Source organism: Pipra filicauda, unplaced genomic scaffold (genome assembly GCF_003945595.2).
Source record: "Pipra filicauda isolate LSUMZ 115617 unplaced genomic scaffold, ASM394559v2 scaffold109_size3271384_pilon, whole genome shotgun sequence".
Lineage (NCBI taxonomy): Eukaryota > Metazoa > Chordata > Aves > Passeriformes > Pipridae > Pipra > Pipra filicauda.
Window position 1 is genome coordinate 1,387,386 of NW_024103540.1, and position 26,756 is coordinate 1,414,141.

General features: G+C 44.9%; 1 protein-coding gene and 1 long non-coding RNA gene across 4 annotated transcripts; one reads left to right on the plus strand and one right to left on the minus strand.

Moving 5' to 3' along the window:
• Window position 1: 1 nt before the first annotated feature.
• UGP2 (UDP-glucose pyrophosphorylase 2) lies at window positions 2-20,783 on the minus strand. Of its 2 annotated transcripts, none has more exons than XM_039381129.1 (10): window positions 20,762-20,783; window positions 14,557-14,684; window positions 13,906-14,013; window positions 6,785-6,970; window positions 5,235-5,368; window positions 4,279-4,576; window positions 3,003-3,200; window positions 2,585-2,827; window positions 2,035-2,139; window positions 2-1,088 (listed from the first exon to the last, which is right to left on the minus strand). In XM_039381129.1, exons 2-10 carry the CDS (start codon window positions 14,668-14,670, stop codon window positions 981-983), a joined length of 1,494 nt encoding a protein of 497 aa, XP_039237063.1. In that variant the 5' UTR covers window positions 14,671-14,684; window positions 20,762-20,783; the 3' UTR covers window positions 2-980. The 2 variants fall into 2 exon arrangements, with proteins under 2 accessions (XP_039237063.1, XP_027568192.1); XM_027712391.2 differs by lacking the exon at window positions 20,762-20,783 and adding an exon at window positions 20,185-20,354.
• A 124-nt stretch (window positions 20,784-20,907) lies between these two features.
• On the plus strand, window positions 20,908-24,936 carry LOC114003572. Of its 2 annotated transcripts, none has more exons than XR_003546317.2 (5): window positions 20,908-21,072; window positions 21,610-21,717; window positions 22,116-22,273; window positions 23,528-23,666; window positions 24,292-24,936. It is a non-coding gene; the product is annotated as an uncharacterized LOC114003572 (long non-coding RNA). The 2 variants fall into 2 exon arrangements; XR_003546311.2 differs by having other exon boundaries at window positions 22,142-22,273.
• The last annotated feature ends 1,820 nt before the right edge of the window (window positions 24,937-26,756 follow it).

Here is a 26,756-nt window from a genome sequence, read left to right on the forward strand (position 1 = left end):
GTTGTTTTTAAAGACCAACTTCTTTAATGATACATACCAGTGTTATACTAAGCTTATAAAATAAAGTTGTCTGCATGTAAATACAAGAGAAACATTAAGAAATCAATAGTGATTAGGACAGGGATTTTGATTCCTGTACAAATTTAGAAATGACTCGAGAAGATAAATTAACATACATGGCTGTGACAATATGAACATAGGTGTAGTCAACGTGATCCATTTATTGAAAAAAGAGGGCAGATCAAGGATTAAGATATTAACAGGAGATCCAGTCTTGAATGGGATGTGAAAAAGCAAACACCACACATGGATACTGAGGCATTTTTCTCAAGTATTGGATTCTTTGGGCAAGTTTGGAACACGGATGATTCCCACTCTCACGATACGGAAATGGAGGTATTGACAGCCTTACCCCAGTACCTCGACGTACAACTGGGATAGGACATCCCACTTGTAGTTTGGGGGGGGTTGAAGAGGGCTACAGGTTGTGAGCACATGAAATACAGGGTTTTAAGAGCCTGTTTAGCAGTAGTGAAACTTTTGGTTTTCAACTGTGCCTTCCTAAAACGTCACAGGAGTTGCCAACCATGTTGTCCCACATGTATTGCTTCACAGCTTTATTTCTGCAGTTACAAGCAATTCAAAACTACTGAATGTTCGAGGCAAGCCTCTTAACTTCTTATCAAAGAAGATCTGTCCATCTTCCCGCAAGACAAACAGTATTGCACTTCAAGGTTATATTAACTGAGTTACAGAATCTCTTTAAGGACTGAAGCATTACTTACGCACATCCATGGCACTATGTGGCTGCTTAGAGATAAGCAAGAGAAATTAATTTTAAATTAATACTGCAGGGTACTGTGAAGATGACAAAGCATAGGCCCTCTGTGTACTTAAGATTTCTAATGCTTAAAAGGTTCTTCCATGATGAGGCTGGTTTAGCACAGCAGCCTCAGACCTGACCGTGCCCTCTCATGGACTCAGTGGTCCAGGATCCGCAGGTTGCCAGACACGATTTTGTTCTCTAGTAGAGCTCCAGCTGGGATGTCAATCCTGTCCCCATGATTTGCAATGATGATAACTGTTCCCTGGGTTTAGAGAAAAGAAAACAAAGTGTTTAGAAACTCGTTACCTGTTAATTTGGAAGGAGGGAGTAGGTTGTCTGGAGGACCATTTAGGTGTCACAGGTGACACAGCCAGAGCCTGGATGCACTTTGTTGTATTGTTTCTGCATAGGCTTTTTCGTGGTTTGTTTTTTTTTCCCCCAGAACAAAGGTTTTAAACAAGCATTTTTGGAAACACTGTAATTACCAGCAGACTAGATACTATCAGCCTACAAGCAGAACTGTAACTTCTTTGAAGATACATACTTGCTGTACGGGCTCTTGTCATGTCTGCTTGCTTTGAGGTGAAAAAATGTTACCCCCGTCAGTCCGTGTGTCACAGCCCAGCCCCCCGCTGCAGCTGTACAGCAAATCTGGGCATAGAGGGACAGCCTCGAGCCCCAGAGCTGAGCCACTGCCAGTGCTGGGGGAGACAGCCCCCACCTTGCACCCATCTGGCAGCTGCTGAACTGTCCTAGATGCTAAGGAAGAATTTGAGAGAGAAACTTAACTTGCTCAGCACCAATGTTTACTAATAAATCAAGAACCCCAAACTGATGAGAAGGGGCCAGAAAAGGTGTGGGAAGGCCAGCCTGGGAGGTGAGGTGGGACATGCCTTGTCGAGCCACAGGACAGAGATGGCGGCAGTGTTTGAACAGAGACCTGAGGTCTGTGGTGCTTTCAAGGGTCACAGATAAAACCTCTTCTCTCCCTGGGCCTGTACAGAGCAGCAGCTCTGGCAATTAACACCCTGCACTCCTTCACAGGGGTCACTGTCCAGCCTTGGCCTCTACGATCCTTGGGCCAGTTCCATAATTCCCAGGAGTGCTCCTATGGACTGTGTATACAGGCACTGACCGAGGCAGGATCAATTCCCAGGGAGCAGAGATCAGTCATGTTTAGTGCAGGGGCATCCTAATGACACACTCACCTTTAATGAAACATTCTTCCCAAATGTAACATCGCCTGAAACCGTGAGATGATCCAGCTCCAGCATATCTGGAATACTTTCAAACCTCCGTAGGTAATCTTGAACCTTTTAGAAGGAGAAAATAATAGAGACAGCTTTAAATCCATCTGTGGATTAAAGACAAGCCTCTTGAATACTCCTTTCAGGAACCTTCCTATAATCTACATCTGAATCAATATAGGAGTTGCTACTTTGTAATTTCTTCCAGAGATAAGTGTGAGGAACAGTAGGGACAGCTTTCCACCAGTGCTGGGCAAGCTGTGGAGAACACACACAGCCCAGCTCACCTTCCATTTCCTCAGCTGAGGGGGGACAGGAGCACCCAACAGCAGTAGGAGGCTACACATACATGTTAAGTACTTTGTATTCTCACGGTTCTTCACAAAGAGCAAAAGGCAATGCCCAGATGGGCAGAGGGAGATAAAGTAAACCTCACTTCTAACTTATTTATTGCTATGAACTGTATTTTTATCCAAAGAGATAAACACCAAGTATAATTATAGGAGTTTACCTTTGTGAAAGAACTTCCCAGTTTGACAAGAGGCACTGTTGGGAATTCACGCTTCTCGCTCATGGTTAGAGACCCAGCATTAAGGCTGTACAAGTTTGACATCACAAGCAAGAGATCTGATGTGGTCTTAACAGGCAGGAAACGACTACGAGGTACGTTTATCCCCAGAGAGTTTTCAAAACTCTTGATAGCAGCACCAACTGCAGTCTCCAGCTGGATAACGTTCAAGCCTCCATCCAGAGTCTGGAAGAGAAAATTCACATGAGCACAACGAGCAGGTTCTGGGTCTCAGAACTAGAGCCAAACATCAGCCAGAGCACTGCCTTCACCCACTTCCTGAAGGCAGCAGTGCCTGTTGGTTACCGGGAAACAAACAGTTCCTTTGAGTCTTTCCTCTAAACCCTCCCTGGCTGGTTACCTTTGGGTTAACAATGATCTCCATGTCAATGGCGTTCTTCTCCTGCAGCCTTTTAATTGCAGACAGAGCAATCCACAAATTGTTGGTATTGAATATTTTGAATTTTGACACAGACTTGAATTCATCCACGTGTGCTTTTGGGACCTGAGCTATCTCCACAAGCCTCAGCTTATTTTCGTATTGCGTGAGCGTGCCACCCTGTGAGGGGCAAAGGAGAAGTTTTAAGTCCTGTTCATAGAAGCCAGAGAAATCCTCCCCTCAGCCCAAACAGAGGCACTGGTTTGTTGGCATTTAAACTTGAGCCTCAGAGCAAGGTTCAACTGAGTTGAACCTTCAACAAGGTTTCTTGTTTTTAGTAACCAGCTAGCAGGTTACTAATTATAGAGTGTGTTTAAAGTACAGTCAGAACTGTCCAACGATCATATTTCAGCACTCCAAGACACTTAATTCCTTTAATGAAAGTTGTTGGGAATCTTTTGCAATTGCCACTGTTGTCAAGAACCACCTTCAACAGTGCTTTGCCAGATGACAGAACAAAAGCTAAATTAAATCTGAGTACTTCAGTAACCTGAACTGTATTCTTACAGGGCATTTCTGTGCTTTTGTAGGACTAAGTCAGAGCTTTCTTAAGAGGTAATCAACACAGGAAAAAATCACATATCACCCACACTCACATTTAAAAGAACAGAGGCAAAGCACACTTATAGGACAAATTACTGCAGGCTACAAGTATTTGATACGTCATAAACCTCTGACACGTGGCACACCTGGACTTTGTACAAAAGTCAAGGGTTTAGGGCAGGAGCAGATGTGCAGCTGCACCACACGGAGTTGTGCAATGCATACCTGGACAGCTCAGTAAGTAGCTTAGGCAGCTTTCAGTCAGAGGATGTAGCTGCTGCATCCCAGCCCTCAGTGCTCTGTTTTTACCACCCTCAAGCTTCTCCCCCTGTGTCAGTGACAGTTTGGAGAAGGCACAGAGGTTGTGACCTGCACCCTGCAGAAATCACTCGTGTTTGCGGTCAAGCCCAGGCTGCCCTTGTCTGCCGCTGCCCAGAACGTGGATCAAATTTGTTCCATGAATTAGAACGTCATAAACTTGCTGGTTTTGTGCAAGTCAAATCAGAACAAAGCTGATGTGTTAAATGGTGCCTAAAATAGCTGTAAGGAGATTGGGTGTATGTATGTCTGAATCCATGCATTCAGAGGAGGTGAGAGGCTGGGGATCACCACCAACACACCAGGCACCGACAGACTGACACCCATCTCCCTTTACCTTCACATCTGCCCGGGTTTTGTTTGTGACTTCCATGACAAATTCACAGCGTTTTCCATTGGGTGGGTTCATAAGGTGGTTAAGAATGTAAAGGTCCACAGTGGCACCCAAATTATCTATATTGGACACAAATATATATTCCTTCCCCTCTGCAATGAGGTTATCCAGCAGACCAGAGTTATAGAAACTGGCGTAGATGTCTCCATGGCCTGGAGGGTACCAGCACTCCGTGTTCTCTCCTGAGTAAGAGACATCCTTGGCTATTGGCAGCAGAGTTTCCTTGTTAATTCTAGGATACCTGTGAAGACAATGGATTTTGTTAAGTTCTCGCCAATGTCAGACTGGCAAAAAGAAAAAATACAACAGGAAAGGTGCAAGTCCCTGGGCTTTTCCATACAGCTTTTGAAGGTGTGCCCTCCAGGTTACTGTAAGTACTCTCAATGGGAAGACCCATCCAAATTCTGAGGTGAGAAGCTACAGAATGCAATCTCACTACTCAAGGATTTAAAGCCAGTTCTCAGACCATGCTGTAAACCAACCTGCCTTTGACAGGCAGGTTCAGAACATGCCAAGCACACCTCTGACCCAGCAGCCACTTTGATTAGAGTTTGTTCTGGATAAGGAACCACGGTCTGTCTCCCTCCAGAGCCTAGGGACACTAAAAGCAAATTCAGGAATCAAGTGGCCAGAATCTCATACACCATTATTCCTATATTTCTTAGAAACTGGGTCCCACACACACCCCTCTCCCTGATTTTAATACATTGGGCAAAGTCACTTGACTCTGCCCAACACCCTCATGTTTCAGTCTCAAAAAGAGACCTAAAATAGACTGAACATGGGTACAGAAGACACTGTTGCTACCCCAGCACCTCAAACTAAAATCCACCCCATTTGGAATTTGGAGAAACAAGCTAATTTGTCCTTTTACCCCAAGTGGTGAAGTTTTTTGATACCTGCTTTGATTAAAAGTATATATCTTCACACGGCTGTGACTGTATTTCTGCAGGATTTTCTTTGTGTCATCGTCAGTGTTGAAGGAATTCATGAGAACCAGAGGAACATCGGTGTTGTAGGATTTGTTCAAATGCTGAGATGGGAAATAAATGTTAAAATCAGAATGTATTATTAAGCTTTAACTCCTGACACCTAAGATTTTGGGAGAAAGAAATTGGATAAAACAGACTAGAAATAATAAATGCATGAGAGAAAAGAGAGATGCACTTATGCTGACAGAAAGGATAATAAATTGGGTAAAGGAAAATAAATCCTTGTTAGTAGTAAAGATAGGGCCTGTATTAATTAATGTATCTTTAATTAATCTTTGTTTTTAAATCTGCATCGAAATTTGTAATTTGAAAAGCACAACACTACAAAATGATCAGTTTTAGCTACTGCTGAGTACAAAAGGCAGGTTTTCCATCAAATTGTTACAGTCTGTCAAGATGACATTTCCAAACTGTCTCTGCACTTTTGAGCCTTCTTGAGAGGCCATGAGATGGACAACAGTATCAAGAGTACATAATGAATGAAATGTCACCATGTTAATTATTTGGGAATCTATAGAATGGAGCTGAAATACACAGGAGCATTTCCATGTGCACAGCAAAAAACTGGACATCATGACAGTGTTTCACCAAAAACAGTGTGCGGGGAAAAAAAACCCAATACATTTCAGTGAGTTTTAAGCTTTGTGTATGAGCTTGCCCTCATCTGCTGGAGAGTGTTTGGTGGAGTTGGAGACCTCCACAATGACCCTTTGGATAAAGAGCTGCATCAGTTGGATGTAAATTTGAGTCTGCTACAGAACCATCTATCACACATGGGAGAGTAACTCCAAACAAACACCACACTGAGGCAAAAATTGTTGGCACTCCAGAAACTATGGAACAGGCACACCCAATTTCCTACTCTAATGACTATCTTCATTATCTGCTGGAAGAGGAATATTCAGCATTAAAAACATAAGCTGAAATGTCCTCTCCCAACACCAGCAGCTGTTATTTTCTTTTACTCTTCTTTCTTCAGAGGAAAATGCCAGCAATTACTTCCAGCATGAGAGTTTAACTTCAACAAGGAATTTGGAGCTGCTGTGAAAAGCTTTCTTCTAATGCACTTTAAAACCTCCTTTTTTAAAAAAGATAAAACTTGCAGCTGGAGGAGTCAGAAACAAGCCCAGGAGTTAGTTACCCAGGCCAGATCAGCTCTACAATGTGGCTGCTTGTGTCTCTGGACACAATTCCCACTGTCCAGGCTGGTGTGAACAGGCTGGATCACACTTGTGCTAACACATGTGGAGGGGACGGTGCTGATTGCTCCGTTCCTTTGGAGTCTACTCTTCCCAAAGGAATTCTCTACTTCACCCCAGCACTGTGACCAGACCTCATTTCCCTCTCCTCTTCCTTTTGGCAAGCCTCCACTGTGATCCCTCTTAAAAGGTCATGCAGGAGCAGCTCAGTGTGTCTTGCTTCCTCCAACGCAGAAGGAAAAGCTCATCAAACGTTACCTCAATCTGCTGAACCGTCAGATCCAGGAAGGTGTTCTCGTTTCGCACCCCGATGAGACTTTTTGGGCCTTTACAGCCCATGCTGGTGCCCAGGCCACCATTGAGTTTCACAACCACCAGCTTGTTCAAGTCAGAAGCAATGTTATCAGGCAGGCCTCTGGCCTTGATCTTCTCATAGGGCTGGATCTGGGAAAACAAAACCCCAAAACCAGCAGTCAGCTATTTGGAAGGAAATTGTTTTCTCCTAAAAACTTTCAGAACTTAAAATTAGGTGAAAAAACCCACACTTATTTATATGCTCTAGGACACTAAAGAACATCTGCAAAGGAAGTCTATAATAATCTGATTTGTTATGATACAAATAACCCGATTTGTTACTACAATAACCTCTTTCCTTGAGAGGTTCTGTAGGCTTTGTGACACCAGTCACCATCAGCTTCACTCAGATAAGAAGGTGCCTCTGTCTGCTCTTCCAGGTTCAGAGAACTGACTCAGTGGTAAAGATGGGTAAGGAAGAAGTCACAACCTTCTTCTTGTCCTGCAGAAGGTTTCCCTGGGTGCCATCTAACTCACTGTCCCAGTAAGATGACCCCCTCTTCCCCTTCAGTCAGGCCCAATTTAGGAATCCATATGCATGCACGGCATATAACTTTCCTTCCCTGAGCAGCTTAAACTCATAGATTTATTTTTTTTTATACTTTGCTCTAAGGTTGTCAAAGGCAACATTCTTGGCAAAAGGTTGGTTCTTTAACTCAGTCTAAACTAACTTCTATTCCAACTACTGGTCCAATCTAATAATTCATCTCTCCCAACAGCATGATACAAAGCGGAAGAAAGTTCCTACTTCTTATCCTGCTGTTTTCAGGATGTGTTCATCCAGCTCACAATAAAATTTAGAGAGAGTCTTCTACCTCACTGACAGGTTTAAAAACAGAGTCTGGGCTACACTTGGGGCTAGTGGTGGAGAGCAAAATCAGGCTTGTAATGACAGTGTGTCTCGCATTAGGCACTGCTTGTTCCCTAATCCAAAGCACCTCAGGCAGAGAGACGACAGTTACAATGCCACGGTAAGAATCATGCCAAAACTGTTAGAGCAGAATCAATATAATTATCCTTTAGCCTGCCCTTCTAAAGATTTTCTTTTGCAGAAAAGCCTTGGTGTTTCAGTGCTGTGTGTGTTCCAGCTGCAAGAAAATTATTTTAAACGCTGATAAGGGGTGTGTGAGATCCACAGCTGATTTCCAAGAACAAATACATACAGAGTAGTTTTCAGAACTGTGTTTGCTTTGGGCAAGTTGGGCTGGGGTTCAAATGGAAATTCGCACTGCACTGGAACAAGAGTCATATTTCTTACTGGGATGTGTGGGTGTAGGGAGGAGAGTTTGTGCAATTCCAGCATTCCAGTGCACCACAGGCAGCAGATTAGAGCGGTTCCCTCACATTAGGGAAATTCTTCCTTATGGGATCTGAAAAGCTTATAGGATATATATAAAGATAAGGTGACTCCACACGGAGTTCTTGTGGCTCAGACAGAAAGCAGTAACACAAACACTGCCATTTCCCAGAGGACAAACACAGGAACTTCCTTCCAAGGTTCCAAGAACTTTTCAGGAACAGAAGTGCGCAAAAAGCAGAATCTCACTGTGCTTTGTCGACAACAGAGATTGTGTTCAGGCTGGGCAGACACCTTGACAAACAACCGTTCTTCTCATTAACAAAGAGATGATAAACACTGATTTTAATGTCTTGGAGGTACATCAGGAAGCTTAATGAACGATTCACTACCAGCAGGACCTACAGAGATTTACACTCAGATTTACTGCTTCCCATCCACTCCAAGGTCAATAGCGCTCTGTATTAGACTGTAAATGGATTAGAAGCATTTCAGCTTGAGCTTTAGCTGGGTGGGACGTGAGTCACATCCATGATGTTCAGACACCGTCTGAACATCCAGAAAAATTATCTCAACTTTCACGTCTCACTATGTTCTTCTTGCATCACTCATAAAAAGCAGAAAGTCTGACACTCAGCTCAGGGCTAGATTGCCTCAAAAATCATTTGCTTTTGCTGAAGTGCCAACTACCCTTTCATGCCTTCACCATCATGCCTGAGACCAGCTTATGCAGAAAGCTCAAAGCAAAAATCCTGAAGAAGTTAACAGTTCCATCCAGGCCCTCCATCGAGGACTCAGTTCACTGGATGTTGCATCGGTTACAACACAAAATTTATGACTCAGCCTCACTAAATGTTTCAGTTTCTTCTGGCACAGGCATTGGAAACGACAACTTGGCAATGAAGCCCTGGATCTTGAAGGGTCTTTAATTCAGAAAATAACAAATGTCAAGAACTCAAGTTCCAGCAGGAATGTTGCAGCATCAGGACTGCTGGGTGCCAGTGCTATCGTGTAGCAGTTCCAGTCGTGTAGGCACTAATATGCAGAACTACCTCATGATCTACAAGCGTATACACAAGTGTAAGAAGTGCTCCACAGTAACAAAAATCAATCCTTGCTCTAAAGGTTTGGAACAGTGGGCTTGACAAGTAAGTGCTGATGGGGAAATTCCTCAGGAAAAAACAGGGGCAGGAATGACATGGCTTACAGCTGCCTGGCTGCAGTGTTACTCACTTGAGACATGTCTCACAGCCGTGGTTTGGGAGTGTTCTAAGATGACATATGCAGCTTCCTTTGTTTTGCAGCCAATGTCACAAAAGTGATTTCTCAGAACAGTTTGCATGAGGCAGCATTGGGAGTCTGACAAACAGATTTCAGAATCATACTCCTACTGCAAGGAGGCTTTGCAAGAGTTTGTCAGAGACAGACAAAATGAGCATCAGGGCTGTCATTGTGGGTAGACGGGAAAGGAATACACCCGTATTAGTTCATATGTACTTACACTACCAGGAAACATTTACTCAGCACCAAGGGACAGTTCTAGAAATACCACCAAGTGAAGAGGTCTCTGCCCTTGTGAGACCCCACCTGCAGTGCTGCACCCAGGTCTGGAGTCCTCAGCACAGGAAATACACGGATCTGTTAGAGCAGGTACAGAGGAAAGCCACAAAGATGATTAGAGAGAGAGGATCCCTCTCCTGTGAAGACAGGATGAGAGAGCTGGGGTTGTTCAGCCTGGAGAAGAGGCCTTCGGGAGACCTCATTGCAGCCTTCCAGTACCTAGAGTGGGCTTGCAGAGGAAGAGTGACTTTTTACACAGGCTGATAGGGATAGGACAAGGGGGAATGGTTTCAAACTACAAGAGGAGAGACTTAAATTAGATCTCAGAAAGAAACTCTTTACTCTGAAGGTGGTGAAGTAGAGGAACAGGTCACCTAGAGAAGCTGTGGCTGCCCCATCCCTGGAGGTGTTCAAGGCCAGGTTGGATGGGGCTTGGAGCAACCTGGTCTAGTGGAACTTGTCCCTCTGCCCATGGCAGGGGGTTGGAACAAGATGATCTTTGAGGTCCCTTCCAAACCATTCTAAGATTCTATGAACCCTTAAAACCCGTTTCCAGAGTTGAAGATTAGAAAGGTGTCTTGCTTTTGAGTAAGGGCATAACATTCATTCTTTCCCTTCACGATACAGTTCACTGAGATGACAACCTGAGCTGCAGACAAGAATCCAACCAATGGGGAAGAAAAAAAATGGCTCTAACAGACAAGTTCCTTTCACACTCACATTGCTTTGGATGCTCTCTTTACATCCCAGATGAGGTTTTGCATTGCTGTTCTGTGGTTAACTTGGTCACTGCAGTTCTCTCTGAAGCCTCTCAGCAGGACTTTGCTATTGCTTCCAATTCAAACAAACAGATCGCTGCAATCTACATCGAGGGGATTAAGTTACACTTGCCATGTCCACATTCTTTACCTCCTCTCCCTGTTAACTGGCACTCTCAGTGTACTTTCTTCTCTGGAGACTGTAACAGTAATGGGTCCTAACTATGCGAGCTATCACTGTAAGCCTTTGGACATATGAAAGCAAAGCATCTGGAAGGAAAAAACAAGTCAAAGGTTTACCAATATAGTGTGAAATGGGTTCAATCATCTGTTACCATCATCAGTATTAGTTGTTACACTGAAAACATGGAGGCCAGGGAGAAATCTCCCATTGCAGAGAAAAATGGAGGAATATTACAAAGGAAAAATTTCTGTTTAAATTAACTGACAGGAGCCTTTACTTGTCAGTACATGCTTCAGGAAAAAGCTACATTCAAAGAACAAATATCACAGGTAGCACACCAGACAACCTACAGAAGTCTGATCAGAAATTCTGCTCCTACATACCACAGTCCCTTGGCATTGGGCAAAAGCCTGAAACACCCTTCCCACCTAAAAGACAAAGCCTATAAGTATTCATGAACTTTTTTAAGCTGCTAAACAAACAAAAAACCAGCAACTTAACACTTTGGCACATTTTTGGGTGCCTCTGTTTACAGATACACGTGCATGTCTGTATGTATATAAACACACATATATATCTAAACAGATGCTTTTTACTCTGCTAAGCATCAGCTGAAGATTATACTTCCCATAATTCTCATCAGCAAAGCAATGCTCCAAAACAATCACAGGCAAGTAGACTTCCACTGGGGAGAGTAAACTGGTGCTTTCTAGGGCGTGGTCCTTGTAGTGTGAGATTCTCCAAGCACCCAAACACCCACCACCTCATAAAACAAGGTCATCCCTATAGGCGATTATAAATCACTTGCAAGATCACCAGCAAACAAGTCTTGTGTATAACAACCTCTGTGCTCTTCTAACAAGACCAGGAGGAGAATATATGTGAGGGTTTATAGCTCAGGAAAGAAAATGCACCCGGAACTGAACAGATGCACTCGGACAAAACACGCGTACGTTCACAGATGGATACTTGTCCCAAAGAACTCATTACTACAGCCCTTCAAAAATCATCCCTCTTTATCTCTTCTAAAAGCTCAGACTGTTCTTACCTGTACTAGCTAGACTAATAATTCTGATATTCTGGTCTTTAAGAAATCAACTTTTATCTAATAATTCCACAAGTCATACCCCTCAGCAAGGAATCCTCTGGGAGAAGGTCACTTGAAAAGGGTTTCACATAAGACACATTTCACTTTCCACGTTGTGTACCTGACATGACTGATGTATGAAAAAGGAGGGGGTAGATACGAGCAGGGTTCAAGGAGGGTAGGGAGATGAAACTCTCATGGTCAGCAAAAAAGAGAAAAGAAAAAAAATACTCAAGTAATTTAATTTTGCTTTCGGTTTTTGCAAGCACTTAAACCCACCTCCTGCCAGATCAGGAAGTGTAAGTATCACCCTAAAGAAATAAGTATTTACCATGACGTGAAGAATGCATGGAAGGAAGTTTGTTTGCAGATGTTTTGCCCTAGCTTTCTTCTGTAGCATTTATCAAATATCATTACTTAATTTAGAGTTCATGCTAGGAAGCGAAATTCCATTTAAGATCGTGCATGCATCTCATCTGACCAGCAGCGACCCGATCTTGCAGAATTCTTATCTTGTCAAAAGTTGCTACATAGCTCAGGGACACATTTGAGAATAAGCAGTACAGACCACAAGGAAGAAGGCAGATACTCTTTCTAATCCTGCCCTTCTCCATTTAGCCCTCTGTCATCTTAAGTTAGACCTTTGCCTTAGTTCTTTTTTAACACTTTGCCATGTCTGGGAATATCCCCTCAGTCTATTTTAGTGCCTTTCCATAACCCTCCTGTTTGACATTTGCTCCCAGTGTCCTACTCGGTCATTTTCAGTCCTTTACAGAACTTGTAAGTTTTTCCACAGAAGGTGTGCAACCCTTGGAAAATAGACAACAGCTCTTCCTCTCCACAAAGCAGCCCATTCACTTGCATCAGATTTCTGTAATTTAATCCCAGGCTTTATCTTGACACAGGGAACAGTTTATTCCTTTCATTGTCGTAACTACCTTTTTACATATTTAAGAGACCTATCGCCCCCCACAGTCTCAGCCCCCCTACACTGAAAGAAATCCCCTTTTCTTCAGCCTTCTTTCTAAGTTGCCTTATCTAGAACTCCAATTTCTCACCTTGGCCTCTTCATTGAGGGTGGACTTTTCTCCCCAAAGCAACACTTCATTCAGTGTTACAGTACAGAAAAGAAAGACATCACATGTTTTTGAAGCTAAAAGAAAACACTCAACCTTGGAAAAACCCTAGACTTGCTCTAAAACAGCATCATTCTTCAACGCTTTATAGAGCAGCACTGCATCTGTTCTGGAAGTAACCAGACAGCCTGCCTTTCAGTTGGAAACAGAGCCTCGATTGAATCACACAGAGAGCCTCAGAGAAACCACAAACCTGTGAGGACACAGAAGTCCCGCAATATGCCAAGATCACTACGCTGGGAAAAGCAAGAATCTGTAGCACAACTACACCATTAGAGTCAAAGGGACAGCCTGGGGCCACAGATGAATCAATAAAATGAAGTTAGGTTTAATAGGAAGTATTTATTTCAGTACTAAACAGTGCAGAGAAAATATATAGTGCTTTTTCAGCAGCAGCTCAAGTTACAGGTTATAAGTTACAACAACATAGATGGCACTAAGAAATTACGCTCCAAAACCCCCCGCAGTCAACTCCTCGTTTCAGATCCCTTTCTTTTACTGAGCTGCTGTAGGTTAGAGAAGTTGCTAAATGAGCTCTATTACCCAGCCCACTCACCATATGTCCCCTTTCAAATTACTTAGCATAATGGATCTCTGGAAACAGTCTCATCTGAGACGTGCAACCTTCTTTTAGGGGCAGGAGGGAAATGGGAGCAACAAGGGTCGAACCTACTTCCCCTCTGACACAAGTTCCAGTTTACTCCAGAAAAAGTACCAAATGGTAAGGTGGCATCTGTCCCATTTTGTTCCCCTGCTCAAAGAACAGCTAACAAAATAACACCAAAGAACTTGACACATATGGTAAGCAGGACCTGATGTTCAGGAACACATACAACATATGTCAACAAATATTTATTTCTCAGTTCAAACCCAAAGCGTTGTCCTACTTGATTTTAGGGAACCATGGCAGATAAATCCCCTCGATGGATGGATACACCATTTGCCTTAAGTAGCAATTATCAGTTTTATGTTCCTTACAGACTGCCACTTCATTGCAACTTACAGAATCTTCTGGAGGTCTCTGAATCTTCCCCCAGTCCACAGATGGTCCCTTTTCTTGTAGGAATCTATGAAATAACTTCTTAAATCCTTCCAGGTCCTTTTTAGTGTGCTACAAAAAAGAAATACATTACTAAATGCTGATATTTAATGCATACCTATTCAATCACAGAAGCATTTCTACACATTTATGTACAATCTATTCACAAGAGTAATTTCATTAGCACTGAAGTAGACACGCTAAAATTTATGTAAAATTCTAAAAGGTACCAAAAGCTCATGTTCACTAAAACTCAAGGTACAAAACCAACTTGGATACCTGCACAACAAGTATTTTGTCAAAATCATAACCTTAACAATTTGACCCAATCTTTAAGATAACAGCTTTACCCTCCCTTTCTGTAATCCATTGAAGATTACATAGAACCTTTAATAACTAAAGATGATTAAACACTTAATAACTCCATCACCCAGTTTATAGGGAACTGAAAGTCTCCTACTGACATTGTATCCAGGCTACTCTTCCACACAGGATCAGAGCACATCCTAAAAATAAGGACATGGTAATCTGTGATTCATCCCTTTGTCTAAGATCTGCCTCAATGTCCTGCACTCAGTTTGTCATGCTGAGTGGCACCCACGTCCTGCTCCTTACCTCTATCTCATTTGAGTTTGCGGTCGCAAGTATCTTATCGAGTTCTACTTTCATTGAATACTCCAGCTCTTGTCGAATGACTTCCTGAAACTGTGAAGAGCCAGCTTGAGACATTGCTTTGCTGAAATCTTGAAAAAAATGAAAATAGGGGTTAAAAAAAACAAAACAAAACAAACCTAGTTTATTTAGATTACAAATAGCCTTCAACTTTGTTTAAAAAAAACATGATAAACTCATATAATCTAGTTTTGTTTTATCACTTGTACTACAGGAATCTAAAGTTTTTGTTCTTAGTTAGTTACTTGTGGAACAGACCTTAAATTGGGGCCAAAGAATAACAACCCTTCTTTCAAAACTCAAAAGAACCCGAAAAGACCAATGATCCATCTCAAGAAGTGTCCAAAAATCCACAGCAGCGTATTTTTTTTGCTAAAGAATTCACATCCTACTGCATCAACACACTTTAGCAAGTGTAAGTGTGAAAAAGGAGAATTTTCTTAGTGAAAAGCTCTGTAGAACGTTGTGATTGAGCGTATCCTTCTGTTCACCTAAGCAAATAAAACATATGCTTTCGTTATTTATACAGCGCGTTTTCACACGATCTTCTGTTTGTTCCAGTAAATATTCCCTCACTTTATCGTGTGAGTATTTTCACACTACAGCATGCATTTCAGTTACTAAGCAACCCAGAAAACTGGGCTGTCTATCACTTCAGCATTTGTTTTACTTTTGAAAGTGATAAGCTTCATGAATGTGGAAAAGAGTAAATACACAAATGTTCTATAAAGTCCACCCCGCAGGAAGAACTGAGAGAGAACATGACTCTGTTTTCCAACTGAAAGCATTTGAAGCGAGTGTGTTCTCAAAAGACATTCTGAGTATGTTCTCTAAAGACCTCAGTTAATTTAATTTCTGCCAAATCCCTTGAGTAATGACTTCCCTGTAACACAGAGAGTGATGTATTGCCAAATATAGCTGGATTTTAGAAACACCCTGAATACTAGTGCAAAAAGGGACAGAAGGGAACTTTGCAAGTGAACAGAGTGATACTGACAGAAAATATTGTTAGAAGAGGAACCTGCATTTAAAGTCTACCTACTGAGAACACACATTAAGAGGCTCTCCTATTGAGAATGCCTAAGAATGGCAGAGATGGTTCATTTTAATATAATTTTGATTGTATTTTATTTTTTAAGCAAAGTATTCCACAGCCTCAGCCTCAGTGACAGTATGTAATCCTTGCTTTGAAGCCCACAGAAGCCATTTTCCTGACTGCACTGTTTTGCAGGTAGGGGAGGGAGGAAAAAAAAAAAAAAAAGACAGACAAGTGCTGCAGTGCACATACTGTGTGTGGTGCAACACGGGAAAACGCCAGCTCAAGATGAACAGTGCAGTGAACAATAGGTTCTTTTTTTAATCAAATGCTTCATTTAGTAGTAAAAGCAGGTAAGAGTTGAAAGCCTTTTAGGCACATCTTTCCAGGTCAAATACATAAAAACACGGACAGCTCTTCATCAGGAAGCACTTTTTCCTACAGAAAAACAAGGAGGTCTGTACCAGCTTAATACTTTCATACCAAACTGCTGCAAGCACTGCCTTTTCATTCACACATTTTGGGTTGATGCAAAGCAAAACAACTGCTAGGAGATGCTTTCGCATGTTTGTAATCCTCCCTGCAACATATTACAATACACCACTTCTGATACAGCAACACAGTGGCCATTTCTCACAGTTCATCAGCCTGTAAAACATCTGAACCTCCCAATGTGACGCCAACACACCTCAGGAGGAACTCTGCACATCCCAAGCGTTCAGAGACTTTCAGTCATACTGTTAAACACACCGGGGCTGAAAGGAGGCAGAGCCAGCCAGCAACTTCCCCAGGCTGCCATGTAAGTAGGAAAAGTCTGCTCCCTCATATTGGCCAAAAGACTTGTATCTACCAGATAAAGCCATTTAGAGACTAAGTAGCATACCAAATAAATCAAAATAAAAAGGCATCATAAAAGTAAGTGCATGATAACGTCCTCGTTTTGGCATCTTTTTTTTTTCCTGTAATACTATGAATTCTCACAAACTGAACGAGCAAATGCTAAACACATTTGATCACCAACACCCTCGCAGAGAAGCAAAGCAAACCCGTTGCTTTTTCCAATACCAAGCATCAGGCACTCAGAGCGGCAGTAGATGGGACAGCTCTTACCTAAACCCAGCCTGCCAAAGCTGCCAGCGCTGGGGGCTGCACCCTTCATGGCAACAGAGGATATTTAGTTTAGTTTACACTGACCATGTAACAACTACTGCAACCCCTCAGTCTCATCCAGATTCAATGTGTCAGGGCAAGGTTTCTTGGGGAGAGCACCGTTAGTGCTGTTGGTCCAATTATTATTTTGGGGACAGAGAGAGGAATGACATGGCTGGAGTCCATAAAAACACGTGCTTGCCTGGTGCAGGAAAAGTATCTATTCTGCATACATAAGACTTTGAATACTGTAACTAAGCAGCCAAAAGAAACAGCAACACAAAGCTCTTCTGCTTATAACACGCCATTGCGAGGCAGAGGCTTCGAGCACTTCTCTTAAGAGACGTCCACCAGGATGTGGGCTGGACAGGGATCTCTAAAGGCTCCCTAAAGTACTCTCTAAAGGCTCCCCAAAACAAGACCACACCATCAGCATTGGTACACATGCTCCAAACAATCTCAGTACTAGTTGCTCCCCTGCCCCTCAGAGATTTTGGGAAGAAGCTGGTATTTATGCATCCCAGCCTACTGCCAGCAGAAAGACAACTGCAGTCCTTTAACATGAGCTGCGGATGAATTTAACAGCCTGGGTGAAGATTGATTTCCCTTTTCACCTTAGTAGCAACTAGTGGAAAGGCCAGTGTAACTGTATATCTTAAAGCAGTTCTTTCCTACAGGCAACTAAAATTTCCTAAGGCCATAATGAAAAGTAGCTATTGTGCCTCTAAAAATCGGATGAGAGGCAGGGGCGCTGGATAATCGCAGGAAGAGATTTCCCAGGATATATGCGGCCATAAAATCCCAAATTGTGTTGAAATAGAAATGCCTCTTCCAAACTATTTCACAACCAACGCCTCAGATTTCAGCCTAAGCCCACTTTTACAAAACCAATATTCTTGAATACTCATCAGAAGTAAGAAACGGGTAGGACAGGGTAGTGGAAGACTCTTGGGGGACCTGCCCACACAGGAAATGAGCACAGACCAGAAGAGCATGACTAAATAGTTGAGACTTCAGAAAACACTAGGCTTTGCAAAAATGACCACCCAGGATATCTTATTTTAATGTCTTTGGTAGAAAGTGCTTCCTCCCAAGTAGCAGAGATAGGACAGCTCTTTAATCAAGTTCCTGATGGTGTTTGACGCGTGGAGAATTTCACTCCAGCCCTCCTGCCCCCACTGTTATTTCTAGCACGCCTTTGTGCTCTGCTCTGACTGCTAACCTGGCCCCTGCCCTCACAGCACAAGCCTCAGCACATGGCAGAGTTACCAGCAGGGTTATGATGCATAATTTTATAACTGACATATGAAAAAAACAAAACATGATAGATCAAGCCAATAAAAAGGAGGGCTTTGTACACTGTCAGAAACAAAATAAGGGGTAGATGTCCTCAGGAAAACTGCACAAGGACAGAAAAAAGTGACCCCTTAGGAGCTTGCACATGTTTCCTTTCTGCCAGCCCTCATCTTATTCTATGTTAAAAGCAGAGAATGCATTAAGATTGATTAATTTTATTCATTAATCCACTCAGAAGAGAAGTTCCTGCTTTGGTATTCAGTATACAAGGACCCAGCACAGGAGGGAGTCATGGGACAAGTCAAGCCAGAAGTTCTCTCTCTCATGAGAAAAATGGGGAATCTCTTGGGCTGAGGATTATGAACTGTGATTACTTTCGCAATCCAAGTAACTATCCAGAAAGACCTACAGCAGAAAAGTATCTGGGTCTCTTTGGAGCCAGACTACAGCATAAAGATCAAGAAAGGGTGGCCAGTGAGTTACAACACGTAGCTAAACTTTAAATGCTCTATCCTTGAACTCTGTGCTGAGGGCACAGAGTAAATGCCTCAACTTTCAACAGCTCTGCTTAAAGTTCAAGGCAACCCTTATCTCTGGCAAGGATAAAACTCTCTTTAAATACCCACACTATAAAGTGCAATGCTAATGAATACTACTTTGATTTTCAGAACTGAACGTACCCACTCGGTCTTTACAAACATTTTCCTAGTACTAAAGGCAAACTTCGCCAACACATGTTGGACTGAAGCATACGTGAAGCGAAAGCTATATGCTCTGACACTCCTTGACAGATGAGCACATTAGCCCGAGCTAACTCAGGAATTTGCAACATAGGAAGCCCTTCTTGCCAGCTGCACACACCAAGAGTTTAGGTGTTACAGTCAGACACAGCTGGATTTCTCAGTCTAGCAGCTGATCCCCATGCTAAAAATATCACTTGACATTGGCAACATGTTTTAGTACTATTGGCCTGACAGAAGAGTATCTAAACACTGGATACTTTTTTTTTTTTTAAAGCTTTTAGGATTGTCAAATCTTTGGTAATATTTAAAAAGCAAACTATGATCTTTACACAGGTTTCTACAGCTTTCAGTTTCATAAATAACATCACTTGTCTGCAAGATGGCTACCTCCAGCAGTAGCCTGAGATAAGCCAATTCCATCTAAAAAGAACAATTAGGAATGTATTTTCGTAATGTATTTCGCAAGGGCTCATCTTGGTAACTTTCAGAGTGGCCGGTTGAGCAACGTGCCGAAACACTTCAGCTCTCTGCCTTTTGCCCAGGTATCACAGGACATTTGCAGACAGGTGATGCATTTACACAGCCAGCGTTGTACAGTCCTGGACACCCGCTGTGTGAGGGGACAGTGATTTCCCAAAGCTTGCAAAGGCCCTCAGCTGCCTGCAATATCCAAGTTCGTACAGCAAAAGACCTCCTCGTGTTCCTTCTGCGGGCAGCACTGTATTTGTTGATAGGCCTGCACAGGTTTATATTAAGGAACCCCACAGGCACGGATTTCATTACAAAAAACACCATTAGGACACCGGAAAGGAGGGGGGAAAAAAACCTGCAACAGCAATGCACCAAAGTAATTTTTCTTCCCGAAATGACCTCTTGCGGGCTTGGTTCCCTGTTTCACAGGGAATCCGAAACTCAGACCACGTACACACATGCGGAGAGTAAAGGAGAGCGTCGGAGCCCCGCCGGGATCAGAAAACGCCAAAACGCACTAAAGCCTTCAAAAAAATTAAAAAGAAAAAAAAAAAAAAAAGAAGCGAAGACGTCGGACCGCGGCATTCTTCCTCCCGCAACTTTAGCGGAGCGCTGAGCGGAGGTTTGCGCTGGCGGGGACCCCTTGCACAGTCCCGCCGCTCCCGCCCGGTTCCCCCCGGGATCGCGGAGCGGCAGAGCCGAGCTGGGCCGGCGGGGGCCCCGCCGGGATCACGGACAGGGCTGCGGGGAATATCCCGCACATCGCACCTCGGCTGCTGCTGCACCCACCGCTGCCCCCGAGCCGCCGGGAGAGAGAGAGCGGGGCCAAAACACACAGCCGAAGGGAGCCGAGAAAAACAAATCGCGTCAGCTTACCTTTCACGAGCGCCGACATTTTCGCTCTTTAATCAATAAACACTCGGCCAAACACGGAGTGCCCCGTACCGGGGGGTTCCGCCCCGCGGCTGCCGCCCCTGCGGAGGCTGCGGCGGGAACGACGGCGACCCCGGCCTCCCTGGGAGCTCCCGCCCGCCCGCCCGCCGCGCTGCCCCTCCGCCCAGCGCTCCCTCCCGGGCCGGCGGGCGGGCGGCGAACGCCGAGCAATTTAAATTTCATCAATGGAAGAGGCGGACCCGCCGCGCCCCGGGTTTCACCACCCCCGACCCTCCCCTCCCTTCTCCTCCCCTCCCCTCCCCGCCGGGCCGTCCGCCCGCCCGCCTCCCCCGGGGGGCTCCCGGCGCGGCTCCTCCCCACTCCCGGGGGGGAACAGCGATGGGACGGGACAGGCCGGGCCGGGCCAGGCCGGCGCGGTCGCCCCACGCTCCGACCGCCCCGTGCGGCGGCGGGGCCGGGGGGGGGCGGTCCCGGCGGGTGCTGCCCCGGGGCCGGGCCGGGCCGGGGCCCCCCCAGGGCTGTGCCCGGGCGGTGGCGGCGGCGGCCCCGCCGAACCCACCTCGTCCTGCGGCACCGCGGGCGGGGGGCGGGGCCCCGCCCTCCCCCTCCCCCCGCGGCGGGGGCGGGGCCCGCGCCCGTCCCGGCGGGCCCCTCGCGCCGGAAGTGGGCGGGGCCGCGCCCTCCGTGAGGGGCCGCGGCGGCGGTCGTGGCTCTGTCGCGACAGCCGCGATTAAAGGAGGCTCGGTGAAGGGGTCTGGCGTGCAAGTGTTGTGAGAGGCGGCTGGGCACGTTTAGCCTGGAGAAAAAGGGGCTGAGGGGACCTGAGACCTTATCGCTCTGCACGGCTCCCTGACAGGAGGGTGCAGCCAGGTGGGGATCAGCCTCTTCTCCCAGGCAGCCAGCGACAGGACGAGAGGACACAGCCTCAGGGGAGGTTTAGGTTGGACGTCGGGAAGAATTTTTTCACAGAAAGGGTGATTAGACATTGGAATGGGCTGCTCAGGGAGGTGATGGAATCACTGTCCCTGGAGATGTTTAAGGAAAGTCTGGACGTGGCACTCGGTGACGGGGTCTGACGGACATAGTGGTGACTGGTTATGGGTGGGAATCGATGATCTCAGAGGTCTTTCCCAACCTGATTGATTCTGTGACTCTGTGTGGTTCTGTAATATTTCTGACTTATTAAGTGTATCGTGACTTAAAGCATCTCCACCCGTGGCTTTCCACCCCGGGTGCATGGACCACATTTCAGTGCTGGGGAGGTACCTGGGCCACGTTCGATGCTGGGGAGGTGCCACACTGGTGCAGCGCCCTTGGCAAGCACAGAGGTGCCAAAGGCCAAGTGTCGCTCCTGAACTAGGCTGTGATTTCCCTCTTCAACAAATGTTTTCCCCATTTTGCCTGCAGACGTTTCCCAGAGGTGCTTGAGCTTCCCTCTGCTCGGTGGTGACACCCAGTTATGGCAGAAACCCCCGTGCCCCCTACCTGCCATAAATAACACCCAGCACCCTGCAGGTAAATGGCACCGCCCTGGTTTTTTACCTTCACAGACCAGTGCCCCTTTACCACGAGGAGAGGGGTATGGGAATTGGCAGGGTGCTGCTGAAATCCAGTTTCAAGAGGCGGATGTGTGGGAGGCACAGGCAGCCCTGCCTTCATCCTTCCTGGCTAAAGCTCCCTGTACGGTCTCTGGGAAAAACCAGGCAACTCCCAGGATGAGCCTGTCCGTTTTGGGGTGGGACAACTCCCCTCTGCCTCTGCCTGTTCCTTGGCTTTTTAAGAAAACCGAAAGTGCAAAGACCTAAAGTGCTCTGCAAATTTTTCATCCCAGTCCACTTGACCTGGGAGCATCCCTTTGCATTTTGTACCACCAGATGAGTGCAGTGGCTTACTGCATGCTGTCTTAACATCAGGGAAGATGCTCCTCTTTCTGTCCCAGATTCACCAGCAGGAAAAAAGTCCTGAGTTCACTCCAGGACTTCAGCAAAGTCCTGAGCCTTTTCTCCAGACATTGATGGGAGCTTGCTGTTATCTTCAGCGCAAGAGCAACCCTACTCCTGTCCTTGCACCGGTAATTAAAATGCTTTGATTTAAACCTGTTGCTCCTACAGCTCAGCTCTCCTATGACCCCACATCCAACACCTGCCAGCCAAGAACACTACGTAGGTGTTCTCCAGATAGGACCAGAGCAAATTTGTATAGCTGTCCTGGGTAATTACAGGATAATTACAGGCATGATTTATAGGGTAAGAAACACAGATAACTTTTTATCTGCCAGCAATAAAACTAATTCCAGTTTAGTTTAGACCTGTCTTACTGTGGTGAAACCAGGAGAAAACCCTCCCTCCTTCACTGAGTTTTGTGGAAGTAAGGGAATAATCAAGACTGAGCACCAACTGTGTTGCTTAGGATGAAGGTAACCAAAACCAGCAAATTTTGGTAAAACTCTTGAGTCCTCAGAGCTCTGGCAGTGTCCTTTTAGGAAATAAAGCTGTTGGGCTGATAAGGTCAAGTCCACACCCAAGCAACTTCTCCTGACTCCTTTGGCAGGCATCAGCTGGAGGATGGATGGAGGAGAGGCTGTGCAGCACAAAACCAAAAAAAACCACTTAATTGCCCTAGAGCTGTATTAAAATGAAGGAGAGGTTTGCAGCCTCCCGATGATGCTGCTCCCAAAACACCAACCAGGAATGCTCCAGGAGCAACATGCTGGCAGCCCATCCATCTGCACCAACATTTTGGGTTAAGTAGACATAGAAATGCCAAAAACAAGTCAAAAGGGCCTGAATGAAAATTAAGCTTTTGCTCCCCCCCATGCCTGATGTCACCATTTCACCCAGGCAGTTCAGCATCTTCCAGGAACATCAGGCTGGACTGCATCACAAAGTAACAGCTTGTTATTGGAATCAAGGCACCAAACCCAAACCACCGCCTGGTTTTATGGCTCAAAAATAAACTGCCCCATAAATATGCCTCGAAAATAAATAAATAAAATTATCACGATTTCCTTTGGCTTTGTCAACAGAGAAGTTTACACCAATGCCAGATGCTGCCAAAAGAACTGGTCCTGTCCTCCCCTTACTCCATCCCTTCTCCCCATCCCACTTTTGGCTCAGCACTGGCAGTTTTTGGCTGGGAAAGTCATCTTTTGGGTGGGCTTGTTTCTGGTTTGCACGTGGGTGGTGGCAAGGGGAGGTGGAAAAGCCCTTATGGATACCCAGCATCATCCTTGCATCGCACTCTCATTTATTTCTTCTTCAGCATTCCTTGTTAAGTTTCCCACTGAGGATATTTACTTTCCCTCTCTCCTCTGTCTGTTTTTCAGTCACTTCATTTATTGCCAATTAACTGACTCGTTGGAGCTGAGCAGGGTCAGCAGATAATGGGAATCTGGGCATTTGTGGGGGAAAAGACACAGTGCAAATGCCAAGGAAATATGACCAGGAGGCACTTGGAAAGCCAAGGTGTGAACATTTTAATTTACTGACTAGGAAATAATAGAAAAAAACTTTTTTGTTGTTGCCCAAATAGTATAAATAGTAACACAGGTGCTTTATGGCCATTTCTCAGTTAATTATATATATTTAATAATTATATATGCTACAAATATATGTATAATATACATATGATATCTACACATAATACACATAATATATAATATCATAGTAATATGTATATATGATTTCTATATCTTACATGTATTATCCACACATGATATATTTTTCTACATTATATAAATATATATTTACAGCTTTTTCTATAATATAAATATACGTTTAGAAATCCAAGCATTTTTGTTATATACATATAATCCCAGGAGGTGTATCTGGGCATCCAGCAAAGCAAGCTTGGATCCCCAAGGATCTGCATATATATAGATGTGTGTATGTGTGTATAAAAACATATATGTCTATCAAATATATATTAATATATAATTAATATATAATTGCATGTTCTGTATATCTTATGTATTTATATATTAAATATTTATAAATTTATATTATAAATACACGTATTTACACAGTCTATAAAACCTATATAATATATATATAGTTATGGATTGTAATTTTTCTTTTTTATTTTTCCCAGTGAGTGACTGGGAAACGGTAAAAATCAACCTCTCAGCCCTCTTGGGTGGGGCACACAGGGCACGCTGCACCTGAGCTCCGCCAACTCCTGTTTGTCCAGCGAGTGCACCAGCCACCTGACACATTCCCGGTTGCTCCTCCGGAGCTTTGTTTCCTGTGACCAACACCCATTTGCACTATTTCCTAAACAAGCAAGGGCTCATCAGCGAGTGCCATCGGTCCCACTCCTGCTTTCCCTTTGAACTGTCTCTGCGGGCTGGGGAACAGCCAAGTTCAAACAACCCGTGCTCGGGCATCAGCCTGGGAGGACATAGAGCATTAACGGATTTAATAGCACCAAACAGATCAAAGCTTTCAAATTGCATAATTAAAAAATATCCCCGAGGCACCAGTCTGTGATACCACAGGACGCCAACATGGGGTGCAGAAACCTGTGACTACATTCGTCTGAAATATTTCCCGAGTGTTTAAAAAGGTGTAAAAATCCACTATTTATTTTATTTTATTTTATTTTATTTTAAAACACATTTTATTCCAACATATGAACCACATGTAGTGGAACAATGGCTGTGCAAGCAGGACATGGGGCAGGGAGAACCCTGTTTTTTAAAATAAAGATTAAAATAAAATATTTTTTTTAATTCTATGCCTTTCTTTTTCTCTTACTTTTCCATGTTTAAAGCATGGACACACAGCACACCTTTGGGGCAACAGCTGAAAGCCACTGAGTCAGAAACAAGCCTGGTTGCACCTAAAAAATCTCCTGTTAACAACCTCAGTGGGGACGGTCCGGAGGTCTCGGATGCTCCCCCTTGGATCTGCAGGATTCTTGAACAGTGTTTTTGTAGCATAGCCAACAGGGAACACAGCAGAGGTGGCAAGGGCAGGGTCTCCTGGTTTGGGGGCGTTCAGTGGTGGTGGGAATAGCTGGAGCTGTTCAGGCGCCACAAGGGGGTTATTTTGTCCACAGATAGGCTGGACAAAAGCTCTGGAATAACTCAGTGTCTATTTTTAACTCCCTTCTTGCAGGAATTTTGCAGCGCCTGGTGGCACGCTGGCATGCACACGGCATGCACGGCGCTCCCGATGCGAGTCTGAGGGCAGGATAATGTCATTTGGAATAACGAAGCCCTCCTTGGTCCGGAGGTGCTGACCAGCTAGAGGTTTCTATAGGCCCTGTCCTGTCAGCTGCTTCTCTGCATGCTCAAAGTTTTCCTACTGATATTTCATAGGAAACAAATCCTTCGGGATGAGCCCTTATGGCAAACGACAGATGAGCCTTGTCCTTACCACCACCCGGTCGTCACCCTTTCACATTTGCCCCTGGGCCTGTTCCCACCACTATAATTAACCACAAATCAGGTGTCAGCTTGCTCTGTTGGACATGGCTGTAGAAATTCTTGGCACGGTGCTCTTCCTTTCGGGGCTGGGAGCCAAGCTCTGGAGACACAGGAGAAAAACAGCTCATTATGCCTGCAGTGGGGTGAGAGCTTTCCCCTTTCTCCCCTACATGCTCAAGGCTAGATCCGGGACCTAGCTGAGACAAAGTGACCGTGGCTGGACATCTGTGTGTCCAGTCAGCAATCCCAGGTGGGGAGAGTGTCACAGCACTATGCCAGGCTCTACCAGCTCCAAGCATCTGCATCCACGGTCAAGCAGGTCCCCTACAACAAGGAGCATGGTGGTGGACCTTGGAATGCTGGCAATGGGGTGCCTGACATGGGTCTGGAGGTCTGGAAGGGGTGGGACTGAGCCACTGGATGAGCCTCCCTCGCTGCCCCAGTGAGGCTGACTGGGGATGCTAACAGCAAACCTTCCTAGCCCAGAGGATTAGGGACTAGCACTGCTGGTGACTCCTTCTGTGGGTTTGGTGAAATGTCTCAGAGGGGGTTTGGTGACTGACTGGCAGCTGGAGGTGAGGGAAAGAGAGATGGTTACCAAGTCACTCCACTTGACCAAGTGGAGCGTGAAGAGGTGTTTGACCGGCCAGTAGTTAGGTCTTAAATGTTGGACATACAGAAAGAAGGGCCATGCACTGGGGCATGGTGAACCTGGCAATGTAAAAAAAAACAAACGCGGATTAAGAACAAGACTAAAGGAATTGTTATCTCTGGTTTCTCCACCAATAGACCATGGGTTTTTTCTAGTGAGTCATAGATCTGCAGAAAAGCAGAGGCCAACAACAACCTCTGGAGGTCCCTCCTCCAACCTCTGCTAGATCATGTTGCTCAGGGCCAAGGTTTTCATCTCCCAAAACAGAGATCCCACAGCCTCACTGGGCTCCATCATTGGATCACCCTCACAGAGAACACATTTTCCCTTAATGTCCAACTGACACTTCTCATCTTTCACCTTGTGCCCATTGCCTGCCCTTATACTTCCCCTGCACACCTCCAAGAGGAGCCTGGCTCCATCTCCATCTCTGCTATGGCATTTCCCTTTGCTGGGCTTTGTGAGGTTCCTGAC

Excerpts from the sequence above, each read along its gene's own strand:
- UGP2 (XM_027712391.2), bottom strand. Across the intron at positions 5,369-6,784 it reads TGACGGTTCAGCAGATTGAG|CATTTGAACAAATCCTACAA; the intron begins GTAACGTTTGAT and ends TTCCCATCTCAG. Across the intron at positions 2,140-2,584 it reads TGGGAAGTTCTTTCACAAAG|GTTCAAGATTACCTACGGAG; the intron begins GTAAACTCCTAT and ends TCCTTCTAAAAG.